General features: G+C 40.2%; 1 protein-coding gene across 6 annotated transcripts in view; it reads right to left on the bottom strand.

The window, feature by feature from the left end:
- The window catches only part of LOC137623295 (organic cation/carnitine transporter 2-like), a 195,816-nt gene that overhangs the window by 50,524 nt on the left and 129,662 nt on the right, over positions 1-15,630 (bottom strand). For all 6 annotated transcript variants that reach the window (XM_068354079.1, XM_068354083.1, XM_068354080.1 and 3 more), the window contains exons 6-8: positions 12,795-12,966; positions 9,607-9,733; positions 3,125-3,237 (exon numbers count right to left, since the gene is read on the bottom strand). In XM_068354079.1, the coding sequence (XP_068210180.1) occupies positions 3,125-3,237; positions 9,607-9,733; positions 12,795-12,966 (412 nt within the window). The remainder of the gene's footprint in view (positions 1-3,124; positions 3,238-9,606; positions 9,734-12,794; positions 12,967-15,630) is intronic.

Below are 15,630 nucleotides of genomic sequence, written 5' to 3'. Positions count from 1 at the left end.
AACAATAACAGTGGTTTCCTCTTCCAGTAACTGTTGAGGGAAAACCTGAGGCTCAGACTGCAAAGGCTGAACAACAGACGAAGCAGAAGGAAGGCGCATGGGTGAAGGAGGTTGACTCCTAGCAAGAGAGGTTGAACCCAAGGATTGCGCTTGCTGAGCGGAGGACGGAGGCGGAGTAGCACGTTCCTGTTCCTGTGATATGAGCGGAGCATGATGAGGTTGAGGCTGCGCAGAACAAGGTAAAGTTCTCGCAAGCTGAGGCTCCTGAGGCGCAAGTCCAGGGTGTAGAGGAGCTTGCCTTGAGGAGGGTTGAGCTCGCTGCAGCGATGGCTGAGCAGACTGACTCATGGACGGGAGAGGTTGTTGTACCTCAACCGAGAGTTGCACCACTGGTGGAGCAGCAAGGGGAGGCGGAGGAAGAGTGGAATAATCCTCCTGATCCCAAAGTAAAGGTTGCCTTAAAGAAGGCTGAGGCTGAACACCACTGGGAACAGCGAACTCAGAAAGTGGCTCAACATCGTACGCCTGGCAGATGGTGCTGCGACCAGGCGGAGCGAGCGCAGGCGGGGCGAGCGCAGGCGGAGCGAGAACAGGCGGAGGGAGTGTAGGCGGAGGCGGAGGTGCAACACTCTCAGCCCGACACTCACGCATCAAGTCCGAAAGCTGAGCTTGCATGGACTGAAGCAGAGTCCACTTGGAATCGGCAGAAACGATAGTAGACTGAGGTAAAGCCTTAACAGTCGAGCTCTGTTGTGGCAGAACCTTACTCCTCTTGGGCGGAGTACAGTCGACAGATGACTGAGGCGAGTCAGAGCTGAGCCAATGACTGCAACCTGGCTGAGCACTCGCGGACTGGACTCTACGTTTAAGCGGTCTCGAGACCTGAGACCAACGTTTCTTCCCTGACAGTTGATCAGCGGACGAGAATAAGACGGGCTCAATCGTCTGCAGGTGGGAGTGACGGTCTTTGGAAGACACGCCCGCAACCACCGAGGATAGTTCTGTGCGCCTAACAAGGCCTGCCGAACCCTTATGCCCTTCGACATTGCTTCTCCCCTGGGCATGGGAGCTTGCAAGAGGTCCCGGACTGGGAGGACGACTGGCTCGCACAGAAAAATTCTCACGCACCACACTGGCACTAACACTAGCACTTGGCACTGCACCGACACTAGCACTCGTCACAGCACTGGCACTAACTCCACCCACTGCACTCTTGACCTTCAGTTCTTTAACTTCGGCCATCAGAGACTTATGGTCACTTACCACTGACTCTACTTTATCGCCTAAAGCCTGAATAGCACGCAAAACAACTGACATATCAGGCGGAGGGCACACAGTAGGTTCGGGGGTAGCCACTACAGGGGTAGGAAAAGGTAGGGGATCATGAGGTGAGGAAAACAGTGAAGAGTGAGAAGAACTCCTCCTAACTCTACCTCTCTCTAACTTAGTTGAATATTTTAAAAGACGGACAAATTCCAATTCCGAAAGTCCGGCGCATTCCTCACATCGATTTTCTAACTGACAGGGCCTGTCCCTACAGTCAGAACAAGCGGTGTGAGGATCTACCGAGGCCTTCGGAATACGCCTATTGCAAGACCTACATCGTCTATGGGAGGGGGCTTGCGAAATGTCAGACATCTTGTAATCCAAAGAGTTAGCCAAGGGGGGTTCCAAAAACAAGCAAAAATCGTTAACCGTTATATCAGGACTATATAAAAGCTATCTAGCTAATATAAGAAGGTTTCCAGTAAAGCGACAGCCGTTAATCTGAGAGAATACTTCACCAAATATCCGTGAATAAACTCGAAGACCATAAGCGTATCCCAGAACGTCTTGCCGGAAGCACGACAGAGGAATAATTGAGGAGGTGTCAACAAGAAGTACTTGAGTACCTGGCCACAGGTGGCGCTGGTAAGTACACCCCCTTCTAGTATTGTGATAGCTGGCGTATCCCTCCATAGAATTCTGTCGGGCAACGGAGTTGACAGCTACATGATTATCGGGTAAGTTTAATATTGAAAATTTATAGTTTATATAAGAAAGATCTATTTTAATGTTACTGTTCTTAAAATATTCTAATTTAATTGTTCATTACTTCTCTTGTAGTTTACTTATTCCCTAGTTTCCTTTCTTCACTGGGATAATTTTCTCTGTTGGAGTACTTGGGCTTAAAGCATCTTGTTTTTCCAAATAGGGTTGTAGCTTAGTTAATAAATAATAAATATTAATAAATAATAATAAATAATAATAAATAATAATAAATAATAATAATAATAATAATAATAATAATAATAATAATAATAATACAGGTAATGAGCTACCATAAACTTTTGCCTTATGCTTGGGAGCCATGATGAAGAGAAAAATGTTATGGGTATGCCACCAGAGGCAACAACAATCCAGATCAGTGCATGCATAAGAACAGAGGCAAAAATAATTCGGAACCGCACAGCAATGGCAACTGAGCAACACTCATACTTTGTTTTCTTTGCTCAGGCACAGTATTACTCAAATGCTTTACACCACTAAAAAGATATATTGATCTAATCACAATTACACAAACTAGTCTAGCCATCCATAACAATGATGCTAGTGCTGGCAGTTGAAATACATTTACTTAATAGCTAAAGGGAGAAGCATTGTATCCAGAAAACATTGCATAAGGAGAATGTTGTAACACAAGGACCTACTGTACAGTGATTGCCATTTCTACGCAGGGATGTGAACCTTTTGATATACTATATCTAGTGGTGAGAAGTGCAGATGCTGTGTACTGTCCGCCGTTTACTCTAAAGTTTTTTGGAGAGCATAAAAGTAAATTATGACATAACTTACTTTACTATTTAGAGAATTTGGGCAGTACGAAATTTTGTACTAAAATATTATTAATTGTTAACATTTGAAGTAAACATTACTTCTTGAATAAAATACTGTACAGTATTATTCTCTATCATAATGCTATAAATTCAAATTTAAGTTTGCATACAGTGTAAATAAACTTAGATAATGCGCAAATAATTTGATTCCTTAAATCCTTAGTCCATAGATGCCATACAAATCTAATAAACTATGTATTAACAAAATAATATACCTTTTGAGTAGTGTACATGCATTTCATACTCACCACATCAAACCGAGAATCAAAAATCTCTTTCGGAGTACTGGTGTCTTCAACAAGTCCAAAACTGAGACCCTGCCTTGTCCTTCTGCTATGGCTGCTTGTTTTTCTCCATATGCCTAGAAAGAGAGAGTGAATGTTTAGCAATACAACAAACGTGAAACCTTGAACAAAACGAGCATCTTTCCATACAAACCCAATAATAATATACTATACATACATACATATACCAAGGCACTTCCCCAAATTTTGGGGGGTAGCCGATATCAAACAAATGAAACAAAAAGGGGACCTCTCCTCTCTACGTTCCTCCCAGCCTGACAATGGACTCAACCAAGTTCAGCTGGTACTGCTAGGGTGCCACAGCCCACCCTCCCCCGCTATCCACCACAGATGAAGCTTCATGACGCTGCATCCCCTACTGCTGCTACCTCCGCGGTCATCCAAGGCACCGGAGGAAGCAGAAGGGCCTACCGGATCTGCGTCACAATCGCTCGCCATTCATTCCTATTTCTAGCACGTTCTCTTGCCTCTCTCACATCTATCCTCCTATCACCCAGAGCTTTCTTCACTCCATCCATCCACCAAAACCTTGGCCTTCCTCTTGTACTTCTCCCATCAACTCTTGCATTCATCACCTTCTTTAGCAGCCAGCCATTTTTCATTCTCTCAACATGGCCAAACCACCTCAACACATTCATATCCACTCTAGCTGCTAACTCATTTCCTACACCCATTCTCACCCTCACTACTTCGTTCCTAACCCTATCTACTCGAGATACACCAGCCATACTCCTTAGACACTTCATCTCAAACATTTAATTTTTGTCTCTCCGTCACTTTCATTCCCCACAACTCCGATCCATACATCACAGTTGGTACAATCACTTTCTCATACAGAACTCTCTTTACATTGATACCTGACCCTCAATTTTTTACTACTCCCTTAACTGCCCCCCAACACTTTGCATCCTTCATTCACTCTCTGACGTACATCTGCTTCCACTCCACCATTTGCTGCAACAACAGACCCCAAGTACTTAAACTGATCCACCTCCTCAAGTAACTCTCCATTCTACATAACATTCAACCTCGCACCACCTTCCCTTCCTGTACATCTCATAACCTTACTCTTACCCACATTAACTCTCAACTTCCTTCTGTCACACACCCTTCCAAATTCTGTCACTAATCGGCTAAGCTTCTCTTCCTCGTCTTCAACCAGTACAGTATCATCCGCAAACAACAACTGATTTACCTCCCATTCATGGTCATTCTTATCTACCAGTTTCAATCCTCGTCCAAGCACCCGAGCATTCACCTCTCTCACCACTCCATCAACATATAAGTTAAACAACCACGGCGACATCACACATCCCTGTCTCAGCCCCACTTTCACTGGAAACCAATCGCTTACTTCATTAGCTATCCTAACACATGCTTTACTACCTTTGTAGAAACTTTTCACTGCTTGCAACAACCTTCCATCAACTCCATATAACCTCATCACATTCCACATTGCTTCCCTATCAACTCTATCATACGCTTTCTCCAGATCCATAAACGCAACATACACCTCCTTACCTTTGGCTAAATATTTCCCGCATATCTGCCTAACTGTAAAAATCTGATTCATACAACCCTTACCTCTTCTAAAACCACCCTGTACTTCTAAGATTGCTTTCTCTGTTTTATCCTTAATACTATTAATCAGTACTCTACCATACACATTTCCAACTACAGTGAACCCTCGTTTATCGCGGTAGATAGGTTCCAGACGCGGCCGCGATAGATGAAATTCCGCCAAGTAGTGACATCATATTTACCTATTTATTTAACATGTATATTCGGACTTTTAAAACCTTCCCTTGTACGTAGTACTGTTAACAAACCACCCTTTAATGTACAGAACACTTAATGCATGTACTACAGCACCCTAAACTAAAACAGGCACAAATATTAAAGGCGATTTTATATCATGCGTTTCCTAAACACCTAAAAAGCACGATAAAAAATGGCAACCAATGTTTTGTTTACGTTCATCTCTGATCATAATGAAGAAACAAACTCATTTAGTGTACACATATATGTATAGGTTAGTTTTTGCATCGATTATATTGATTATACAGTATGCTGATTTTTTTATTACCAATGTTTTAGTTTACGTATTTTTCTTAAGACTGAAATGAAATGTTTTTCTTTATGACGCCGCCTGAAACTACGGCGTAATAAAGTATTGTACGCTCAGAAAACAACCACGCTCAGAACAAAGAAGGCATTTAACGCGCATGATGAAAGTGATAAATAATGATACAGTACAGTATTTACAGTAAAAGCATTTACAAAATATGTTACCTTACAAATATAATTTACCGTATCTATATAAAATCATACAGTACTGTACAGTACATATTGTACGTAGCAAAGCAGGAAAACAATTTACGAGAGAGAGAGAGAGAGAGAGAGAGAGAGAGAGAGAGAGAGAGAGAGAGAGAGAGAGAGAGAGAGAGAGAGAGAGAGAGAGAGAGATTGTTTTACGTACGTACAGTAAATGTAAATTTTAAACATAAAAAATCAATTTACGAGAGAGAGAGAGAGAGAGAGAGAGAGAGAGAGAGAGAGAGAGAGAGAGAGAGAGAGAGAGAGAGAGAGAGAGATTGTTTTACGTACGTAAATGTAAATTTTAAACAAAAAAAATATGATAGGTTACAACATGTAGACTTTTAAAACCTTCCCTTTAACTTAATGCATACAGTACGTACAGTACTAAACTATAAAACAGGCACAAATACAGTTTTAGAATGTGAGAATATTAAAGTAAAAAATAAAGATTGTTACTGTACTCACCACGAAAGAAGTTGAAGAAAAACTTGAATGATGATGGCGATGAATTTGCTGCACAGTAGAAATGATGATGATGAAGCTGATGATGTGTTCTACTGTGCAGCCAGATAGTATTTTACGTCTCTTCAGACGGAGGTGTCTTTTCCTGGGACACCTCTTCAACTTCTTCCTGGGAAACTTCTTCAATTTCTTCCGAAGGCGTACTAGCAGGAGGAACTGGCTCTTTTTTGCGAGGCTGGAAGAACATTGTGATCGGAAGTTGTTGCCGCTGCTTCTTTTTTCGATCTAAGAGCATCTTGTAGGGAGTCATTATGTCATCAACCTTGTTGCAGAATTGCATCGAGCGAACCATATCCTCGTCCCACTCTTGCAACATTTCTTTCAACTCCTTCGCATGGTTGCAGGCCTTGGCAAGCCGTTCTAATGTTAAGCCCGTTTCTTCGACATTTTCTTGGGTCTCTTCCTGGGTTTCACTCTCTTCTTCGCTTGCCGATTTCGTCAGGTCTTCGAGGTCTGCGTCAGTTAGGGGCTGGGAATGGCAGTCCAACAACTCGTCGACGTCTTCAGTCGTCATGTCGCCAAACCCGTCACCTCCAATTATGGCAGCCAACTGCACAGATTTGCGTATTGCAGAGTGTTGGATTTCAGTAGGTGTAAATCCCTCGTCGTCGTAAACAATCTGGGGCCACAACTTCTTCCAGCTCGCATTCACAGTTGCAGGTTTCATCTCTTGAAGTGCCTTCTGAATATTCTGCAGGCACGTGGCTATGGTGTACTGCCGCCAGTACGCCTTCAAGTTAAAATCTTCATCCTCATCATCTTGGGCAGCATCCACACACGCAACGAGGTCCGCCAAGGTGTTCTTCGTGTAGAGGGCCTTGAACGCCCTGATAACCCCCTGGTCCATCGGTTGAATTAATGACGTGGTGTTGGGTGGCAGGAACTCAACCTGAATGCCCTCATGCGACAGGTCAGTTGCGTGTCCATCAGCGTTATCCATAAGGAGAAGGATCTTGAATGGCAAGCCCTTCTCTAAGAGATATTTGCTGACTTGCAGGATAAAACACTGATGGAACCAGTTGGAGGTCAGCATCTTCGTAATCCATGCTTTTTGATTATGCATCCAGTACACGGGAAGGAGATTCTTATTTTTATTTTTCAAAGCGCGAGGATTTTTCGACTTATAAATAAGCCCCGGCTTTAGCAAAAATCCAGCAGCATTGCCACACATCACGAGGGTAACGCGATCCTTGAATGCTTTAAAGCCAGAGGCTTTGGCTTCCTCTTTGAACAGGAAAGTTCACGACGGCATTCTCTTCCAAAACAAGCCGGTCTCATCCATATTAAAGACTTGTTCCGGCTTGTATCCACCTTCGGCGATAATATTCTTGAATGTCTGGTTCGCGTAAGTTTCAGCAGTGGCAGTGTCAGCCGAAGCAGCCTCGCCATGCAGGGAAACGCTTTTCAGAGCGAAGCGTTTCTGAAATTTCGCGAACCATCCTTTGCTGGCGGAAAAACGTATCTGAGGCTGGGAATCAGTGGATGTCCCTGGTTGAGGATCATCTGCATCATCATCTTCTTCAGCATGGTTGCCGTCGTCGTCTTGAGGTTCCTTTGCAGCAAAATTCTGATACAAGCTCAAAGCCTTTGTTCAGATGGTGTTCGTATCCAAGGCTATGTTCTTCTTCCGGCAGTCGGCAATCCACACAGCTAAAGCACCTTCCATGCGTACGATCGTTTTATTACGTGTTGTAACGACTCGCTTCGCTGATCTGCTAAAAGTGATTGCAGCCGTCTTTCTAATGTTCGCCTCGTCCTTCTTGATATAGCGAACAGTAGATTCGTTGATCCCAAAATGGCGCGCAGCGGACGCGTAACTTCTACCATCTTTTAACATATCGAGAAGCGTAACCTTCTCAGCTATCGTCATCATCCTTCGGTGGCGTTTAGGCTCACTACCAGCCTTAGTAGAAGCAGAACGCTTGGGAGCCATTGTACAGTAGGATTTGACAAAAAGTTCAACTTAAAAAGGTCGCACAGCACAGATTCACAAACTTAAGAACGTCTACTCAGCGATACGCGGGAACAGAGAGTGGACGACCCGGGCCCGCGAGAACCTAGATGCTGGAAGCTGGAGATGATGGCAAAACACCAATCACAGGCTAGATAACAAAACTTGAGTTCTGATTCGTCATCTATCAGCGCTTGAACCAATCACAATCCGTCTTACAGTATATGATGCGTAGGTTACCAACTCATACAAGATACCCCGCGCATACCGTACGTACGTATTAATAATAATAATAATAAATAATGATAATAATACAGTACAGTACTGTAATAATAATGATAATAATAACAATCATAATTTTATTAACAACAACAACAATAATAATAACAATATTTAATAGCTTTACATATGCTACAGTATTTTATTCTTTTGTAGGATGTGTGTGTGTGTCTCTCTCTCTCTCTCTCTCTCTCTCTCTCTCTCTCTCTCTCTCTCTCTCTCTCTCTCTCTCTCTCTCTCTCTCTCTCGTACGCTTATTCGAAATGTGATTTTTGCAACAAAGAATATTATTGGATGCAGTACTGTACTACGTACGTATACATACAAAAGATTCATGGAAAAGAAGCACATCCATTACATTTGTAGTACTGTACGTACAGTAGTAGCCATCAGCAGCCTTACACCATTCTAATATTGTATGACTGCATCTGATTTGCGTTTCATGTTCGATTTAATTTTACTACGTACTGTATACAGTACTGTATTATCGTATGATAATAATACAGTAATAATAATAATAATAATGATAATAATAAAAACAATAATAATTTTATTAACAACAACAACAATAATAATAATAATAACAATAATACACGTAATAGCTTTACGTATGCTATTTTATTCTTTTGTAGGATGTCTCTCTCTCTCTCTCTCTCTCTCTCTCTCTCGTACGCTTATTCGAAATGTGATTTTTGCAACAAAGAATATTATTGGACGCAGTACTACGTACGTATACATACAAAAGAATCATGGAAAAGTTGCACATCCATTACATTTGTAGTATAGTAGCCATCAGCAGCCTTACACCATTCTAATATGGTATGACTGCATCTGATTTGCGTTTCATGTTCGATTTAATTTTACTACGTACTGTATACAGTACTGTATTATCGTATGATCACATTCTCTTTTCGTGTTTTATTTCTTTCTGTGCTGAATTATATATCATATGTAATGCAATGAACAATCAGTAAGAGCAGATATTACTAATTACAGTATTAATGGAATTACAGGTAACAAAATATCGTATTTGGGGGTCTTCAGATTTCGCGGTATTTTCGAAATTTCCGGAAAATCCGCGATATGTATATATATGGGTTATGGAAAAAACCCGCGAAGTGGTGAATCCGCGATGGTCGAACCGCAAAGTAGCGAGGGTTCACTGTAAATCTAATCTATGAACGCTGAATACCAAACCATAAACTTGAATGCTTTTAAAAATAATCAGTAGTATTAAGTCTAGCAAAACAAGATGTTTCCTTACATCACAAATGCCTGTCGTATGATTGTAAAAAGATCACTAGTTATAATACAGTATTTTATGTTTCTTGGACAACCTGAAACTAAAACCTACCCTAAAATCTTGGATGACCTCCTGGGAAAGTATCTTGCCATTAAGATCTGCAGCCCTTTCAAATATTTTTATGGTATCCTCCACTCGACCCTGACTGATTAACCATCTCGCAGATTCTGGCACCATACTTGGCAAAAGAAAAAGAAAAATCTTTAATGTTTCACAAATATTTTGAATACATGTAATGTCATCTGACAACCATGTTATTAATGAAAAGGATTAATGAACATGATAATAAATTGAAATTCACTCAAGTGTTTCCTATCACACAAGGTTATATCTAATTGAGCTTTTTGTGACTACAAAGCATGTGATCTTTAAGACCATTACGTTAAAATTGTGTTTAAAGAAATGGTATGTTTATGAGAATATGCTGTATATAAACTACTTCTTTACACACAATAATGGTAAGCTTCTTTGTCACAATCTAGTTGCTCAATCTACATTGCTTAAGGACTTTTACCTTTCACGTGTCCCCTTCAGCCTCTTACTTTTAAGCTGTCTTGCTTCTCTTACTTTACCTTGGTAAATTTTAACTTGTACTTAAGACCAATCATACAAGAAAGTACTAAAAGACTGGAAATGTTATTAAGACATTCAAAAATAATTTGTAATAACGATGTACAAAATTCAAATAGTGAAAGAATGTAGCATTACCTATCACTTTTTTGTTAGTTTTTTTTCTATTAGATTGAGATTATGTTCTGTCAGACAAAATATTTTTTTAGTAGAGTACAAATCAACTCACTGAAAATGAACACATTATTATAAAGTAAAATCTTAAATGTACAGTATAGTACATGAGAACCAAAAAGTCAAGTTACAATACAAAAATAATAAAAAAAACAATAAGAATTGTAATAATAAAAATAATAACAATAATACTTCTATTATATATCTTATAATTTACTTTATCATATTGTACACACGCAAACCTCTCAGGTGAAAGTCTAGTTTTTCACCTTTGGCATCGAGATCCATGCTCTCTTAGAGGAGTTGAGAGATTGTTAGCTTCCATCAAAACTCTCAGGTGAAAAGCTAGGATTCACCTTTGGCACCACAATCCAAGCTAGCTGCAAGTCAAGCTAGCAAAGGATTGAGAGATTGCTTGCATTAAGAAAAACTCTCCCCTTTGGCACCACAATACAGGCTCGCCAGAGCTAGTACGGCGATGTGCTAAGAGATCACTTACATTAAGCAAGACTCCCAGGTGAAAGGCTAGCTTTCACCTTTTGGTTCCAGCAGCCAAGATCTCCTAGAAGCTCTTAAGAGCTGGAGCACTCTCCATTGTTAATGTGAGAATGCTTCCAACTACCTAGATAAATAAACAGCCAAGCTAGGACAACAGATCACATGAATATGTCCACTGAAAACTCTGAAGGGTCGGCGAGACCCTTCGAGAAAGCTCTCACTTGAGTGAGCTGAAAGTGCCAAGAGGTACAGTAGCTTCGAAAGCAAACCTACCAAAGTGCTAAAAGAATTTGAATGCTGACCAAGTCAGGCGATCGGTTGCAAAGCAACCACTTCTAATATATGAGGCAGAAAACAAATCAACAGCATTCACTAGGACACTTTTACTCGTGTGTGTCTGCCGAAGGATCAACATACACAGACGGAAACGGAACAGTCTTCCTTTCTAAAGGTTCTCTGATCCCAAGACTTCAGAAAAGTCTAACTCTTGGGAGGTGAAGTAGAGTGTTCACCTTTAACCAACCTAAAGAGTTTAAGGAGTCTTGATATAAGTCTCCAACTCCTTGAAAATATTTCCAAGAGACTAATGCTCCATACCAGGAATAAATCCAAGAATGTTTCATTGCCACAGCCAGATAGGAACATGGAGTAAGATGTCTGTCTTCGACCATGTCTGAGATCAAAATTAAGAAGGTATGAGTGGGGGCCGGTGGTTCTTCCCTCTACCAATATTAATAACCGGACAGTTCTTAACACCTCAGTAAAATTTTTACAGCCTTATGTCAGCTTGTACTGATCTCGTCCTCCTGTGTAAAGAATGTAGCTATTGTATTCTGTAAAGGAACAAATGGAAAGGAATTACTGTATACTTGACATACTATACTGGAAGGATTGTAGACCAGTTAGCAGTATTCCCAAGACACGTCATAGGTGGAGTAACCACAGAAAGATTGATTAATGTGTGATGCATCATCACCAGTAGGTAAAGGTCTGCATAAAAGGATTACCAAAACACTGTGCTCACTAGGTCTAGATTCTAGAAATATAATTGGACAGTTTTCTAAAGGAGTAGCCAATGTGTCTGGAAAAACTGTCTTACAAGCACAGATCTAAAATGATGCACCAAAGTTTTTTGTTGTATTGCATTGCTATGCTAATCATTTCAAACTCTTGATAAATTCAACTACTTACTGTTTTTAATCTAAAAATATATTTGGTTTGATGGAAATGACAGCAGTTTTTATGCAGGAAAATTACAAATGAATGAATTTAGAGAAAACTTTTGCAGATAATTTGGGTGATAATTCTGCTTAAAGACTGAAAACATTAAAAAAAAAACTAGATGGACTAGTAAAGCTCTAGTCATATAATCTTTAACTGAGACATATGGAGCTTTAAAGCATCAATAGCTTTCCCTACTACTTAAGTGTGCTGGATCACACTGCAACATATATGGAATTTGATCCAAAAACAACTTATTAAGCTGTCACTCTGACAAGCAACTAGATGAACTTCAAAGTTAGTTTAATAGCCTTGATAATGTGGGGAATAAGGAGGCTGCCAGCTCGGACACAAAAGCAACCAAAGCCTTTGCTAACACGTTTAACAAGTTGGCCATTAGTAGGCCAAGAAGAGGCTCAAAGTGATCCAAAAAAATAGAACAATGGAAGTGATGAAGAAATTTATGAAATTTAGAAAGTACAAAAAGTACAAAACAAAGCAAAAAAAAAAAAAAAAAAAAAAAAAAAAAGAAATTAGAAAAAGGCCAAAAATTCACGAACAGAATGTAAGAATACAGAAATAACTAAACAACTGTTCATATTAAGATTTCAAGTTCCATCATGTTGTTTGGGGAGCATGCTTACACAATATTTATACAGAGCTAAATAAATCCCTCCTTTTAAAATGGAGTTTTGTCAAAGGGAAAACATATTTTTGGGGAGGAGAACTAGGTCTACTTCAAATATAACTTAAAATACAATGAACTTTGAACTCACCAAAAAAAGAGGATGGAGAACAGCAGTGGAGCATACATAGCTAAAGTGAGGAAGAACCAATCGCCTATTGCCAGTGCAATCCAAGGCAAAGCACAATTACTAGCAGTGAGAAACAGCAATATGGGTGTATTGGCCAAGAGAGTTCTGTATTCTTTTCCAACATATTCAAGCACTGAAAAAGAAGTTAGCTCATGGTAATACAGTATAATTTCTTTATAGAAGAGTTTTCCCATTCATTAAGCAGTTTTTGAAAAATACATTGTACAGTATAGCAATACTCAAGTATACTGTACAGTATATACCGGTACGTCCAATTTAGACTAAGGGTTAGCATGAATGATGAGTGAAGTTACATATTTCATAAATATTAGTGCAAATACAATAAGAAACTACAAATTTTAAAAATAATTTATACCAAAATTTTCCAAGCTGTACAAACCCGTGTCATTCATTGTGTTAGCTCTGGCGCAGCTTTTTACAACCAGATTGAAGAATAATTGTGGGTCTAGCAACATCATATGATTGTGTCACGGACCCACCAGCGCTTCGGCGAGTTGATGTAGCAATTGTGTTCTCACTCTGTATTTTATTCATAACTCATGTGTTGACAGAGGCGAGTACAGTAATATAGGGTATACAAATGACACGTTTGTATAACAAGGAAAAAACAAATAATTTTCAAAATTTGTAGCTTGCTCCTATGCGGATACAAATGCACACCATTTATTGGAGTCTTGCTTATGAGGGAGGAAGTCCTCAAGCCACATATAGGGCATGTCTAACCCTTTCCCTGTAAAGATCATACATGGCTTAAATAAGAGGCAATGGGCATGATGTTCTACCTCATGTGACATAGAGGCAAGTGACAGTGGCTCAACAAAAGAATAATAAAAAATTGATTGATGGATATATACTGTATTACAATCATAACATACACAGGTGTGCTTACCTTCATAAGTATCCATCAGTGGTGATATTACCAAGGGAGGGAGAACCAGAAGAGAGGAAAATCTAATTTATTCAACTCTCATATGATGATGTTACACAATCGTAACTGTCCTGCAAGGACATAATTCGTACACTAACTATTGGGTGGCACAAGAAGACCTAAAGAGAAGTTATCTAAGGACCTGTGGGAACAATCCTTCAAGTAGTGAAGATAGGCTGTCTCTTCCAGACACCTGCTCTAAATACTTGGGCTACTGAGTGACTCTTTCAAGACACTAGGGGTGTGGCAACATCATGGGTATCATGTGCTTTGGGAGGGGCCCCAGTAGACACTTCTCCCAAAGATTTATAATCTCTCATGACTGTCTTGCGTAACCAGAAGATCATGTTCTTGGTTACTTTCATCTTCTTTCATTCGGTACTCATGACCAAGTTGCGGATACTTGAACCCCAAGGGGCAGTCCTCTTTAAATAATGATGGACTGCCCTCCAGGACATAGTAGCAAACTGTCCGAGTCATCAGTTACCGCTTTACTAACGGAATGAAGGAGTCAAAAACATTATCATTAATAGATGAACTTTGGGTCTTAGCTATAAATTCAGGTACAAATGAAAATCCAGATATCTCCACCCCTTAGATTAAAACACAAGGTAAGATAGACAATGAAGTTTGCTCACGAAACACAAGGTAAGATAGACCATGAAGTTTGCTCACGTTTTGATGATGCCAGGGCGAGGAGGAATACTGTTTTTAATGTTAGGTCTCTGTTCATGACTTTATGCAGGGGCTTATAAAGTTCTATTTCTCAGAATGTCAGAAACTTTATCACACTCCAAGTTAGGGGTTTGTTTTCCCAGGGTGGACAAGGTTGCTCAACAATTTTAATCAAAGCCTACAAAGTAATCTTCTATAAATAAAGGGATGAAGGGCCTGGAGATGTAGATCTAGGTCTAGATACTAATGGAGTTGGTTCCTGTTTAGGAACTGAACTGTTCTGGAATTCTTAATCCTTTCTGGAACATCTTTTCATTCATGGTAAACCTCTGATGTATAAGCTGAAGAGAGTGACAGAGAAAATTTATAACTGGAAGTATCCCATTCCGATGAAACAGGTTCATAATAGGATGGTGGAGGAAGAGAAGGCTTAACCTTTTTCTCAGCTGAGGAATTATTAAAACCAGAATTCTGTGATTTATAATCTCCTCTAGGAGAATCAGATTTTTCTGAGCTTTCAACTTTAGGTTCTGTTCTATGTTTATAGAATACATAAACTTCTGAAGGAGAACTAGGTCTCTGAAGTTTACGTGCTGGTGGAGTATAATACTGGAAAGCTAGAGAAATAATTCTCAGAAACAGAGGATGAGGTTCTGCAGTCCGTTTTTTGTCACTAGATTGAGGCAAAGGTCTCACCTCTAATACCAAAGATTCCTTACTTTCCTCGAAAGGTTTTGACCGATGAATCACTAACGAGCATTTGCCATCCTCCAAAAGGGCTACCGGAGCAGAGGGAAAAACACTGTCAGTGGGAACATACGTAATGACTGGACGGGGCGCGTTCACCAGGAGAAAGCGCAATGGTGGCGGCATATTCAGGTAGCTTATTGACAAGAGGATGTGTAAGGGTGACAGAACGTTCTGGTAGTGAGCTGACAGGAGGATGCATAGGGGTAGCAGCGTGTTTATGTGGCATGCGAGTACTAAGGCATGTTCATGTGGATGCACTACTGTACGCTTCTTTGAAGCTTTGTGAGAAAGCGGCCGGGAGTTGTTTGTGTGTATGAGGACGCAGAGATGAGTTAGCACTCACACTTGGATTTCTTCTTTCTTACCATTACCATATATTAAGGGGTCAGTTGCCTGATGCGTTCTCTCCAATGCCTTCTATCA

Source organism: Palaemon carinicauda, chromosome 30, assembly GCF_036898095.1.
Source record: "Palaemon carinicauda isolate YSFRI2023 chromosome 30, ASM3689809v2, whole genome shotgun sequence".
NCBI lineage: Eukaryota > Metazoa > Arthropoda > Malacostraca > Decapoda > Palaemonidae > Palaemon > Palaemon carinicauda.
The sequence above is the reverse complement of the archived record's forward strand: the minus strand, read 5'-3'. Positions and strand labels throughout refer to the sequence as shown.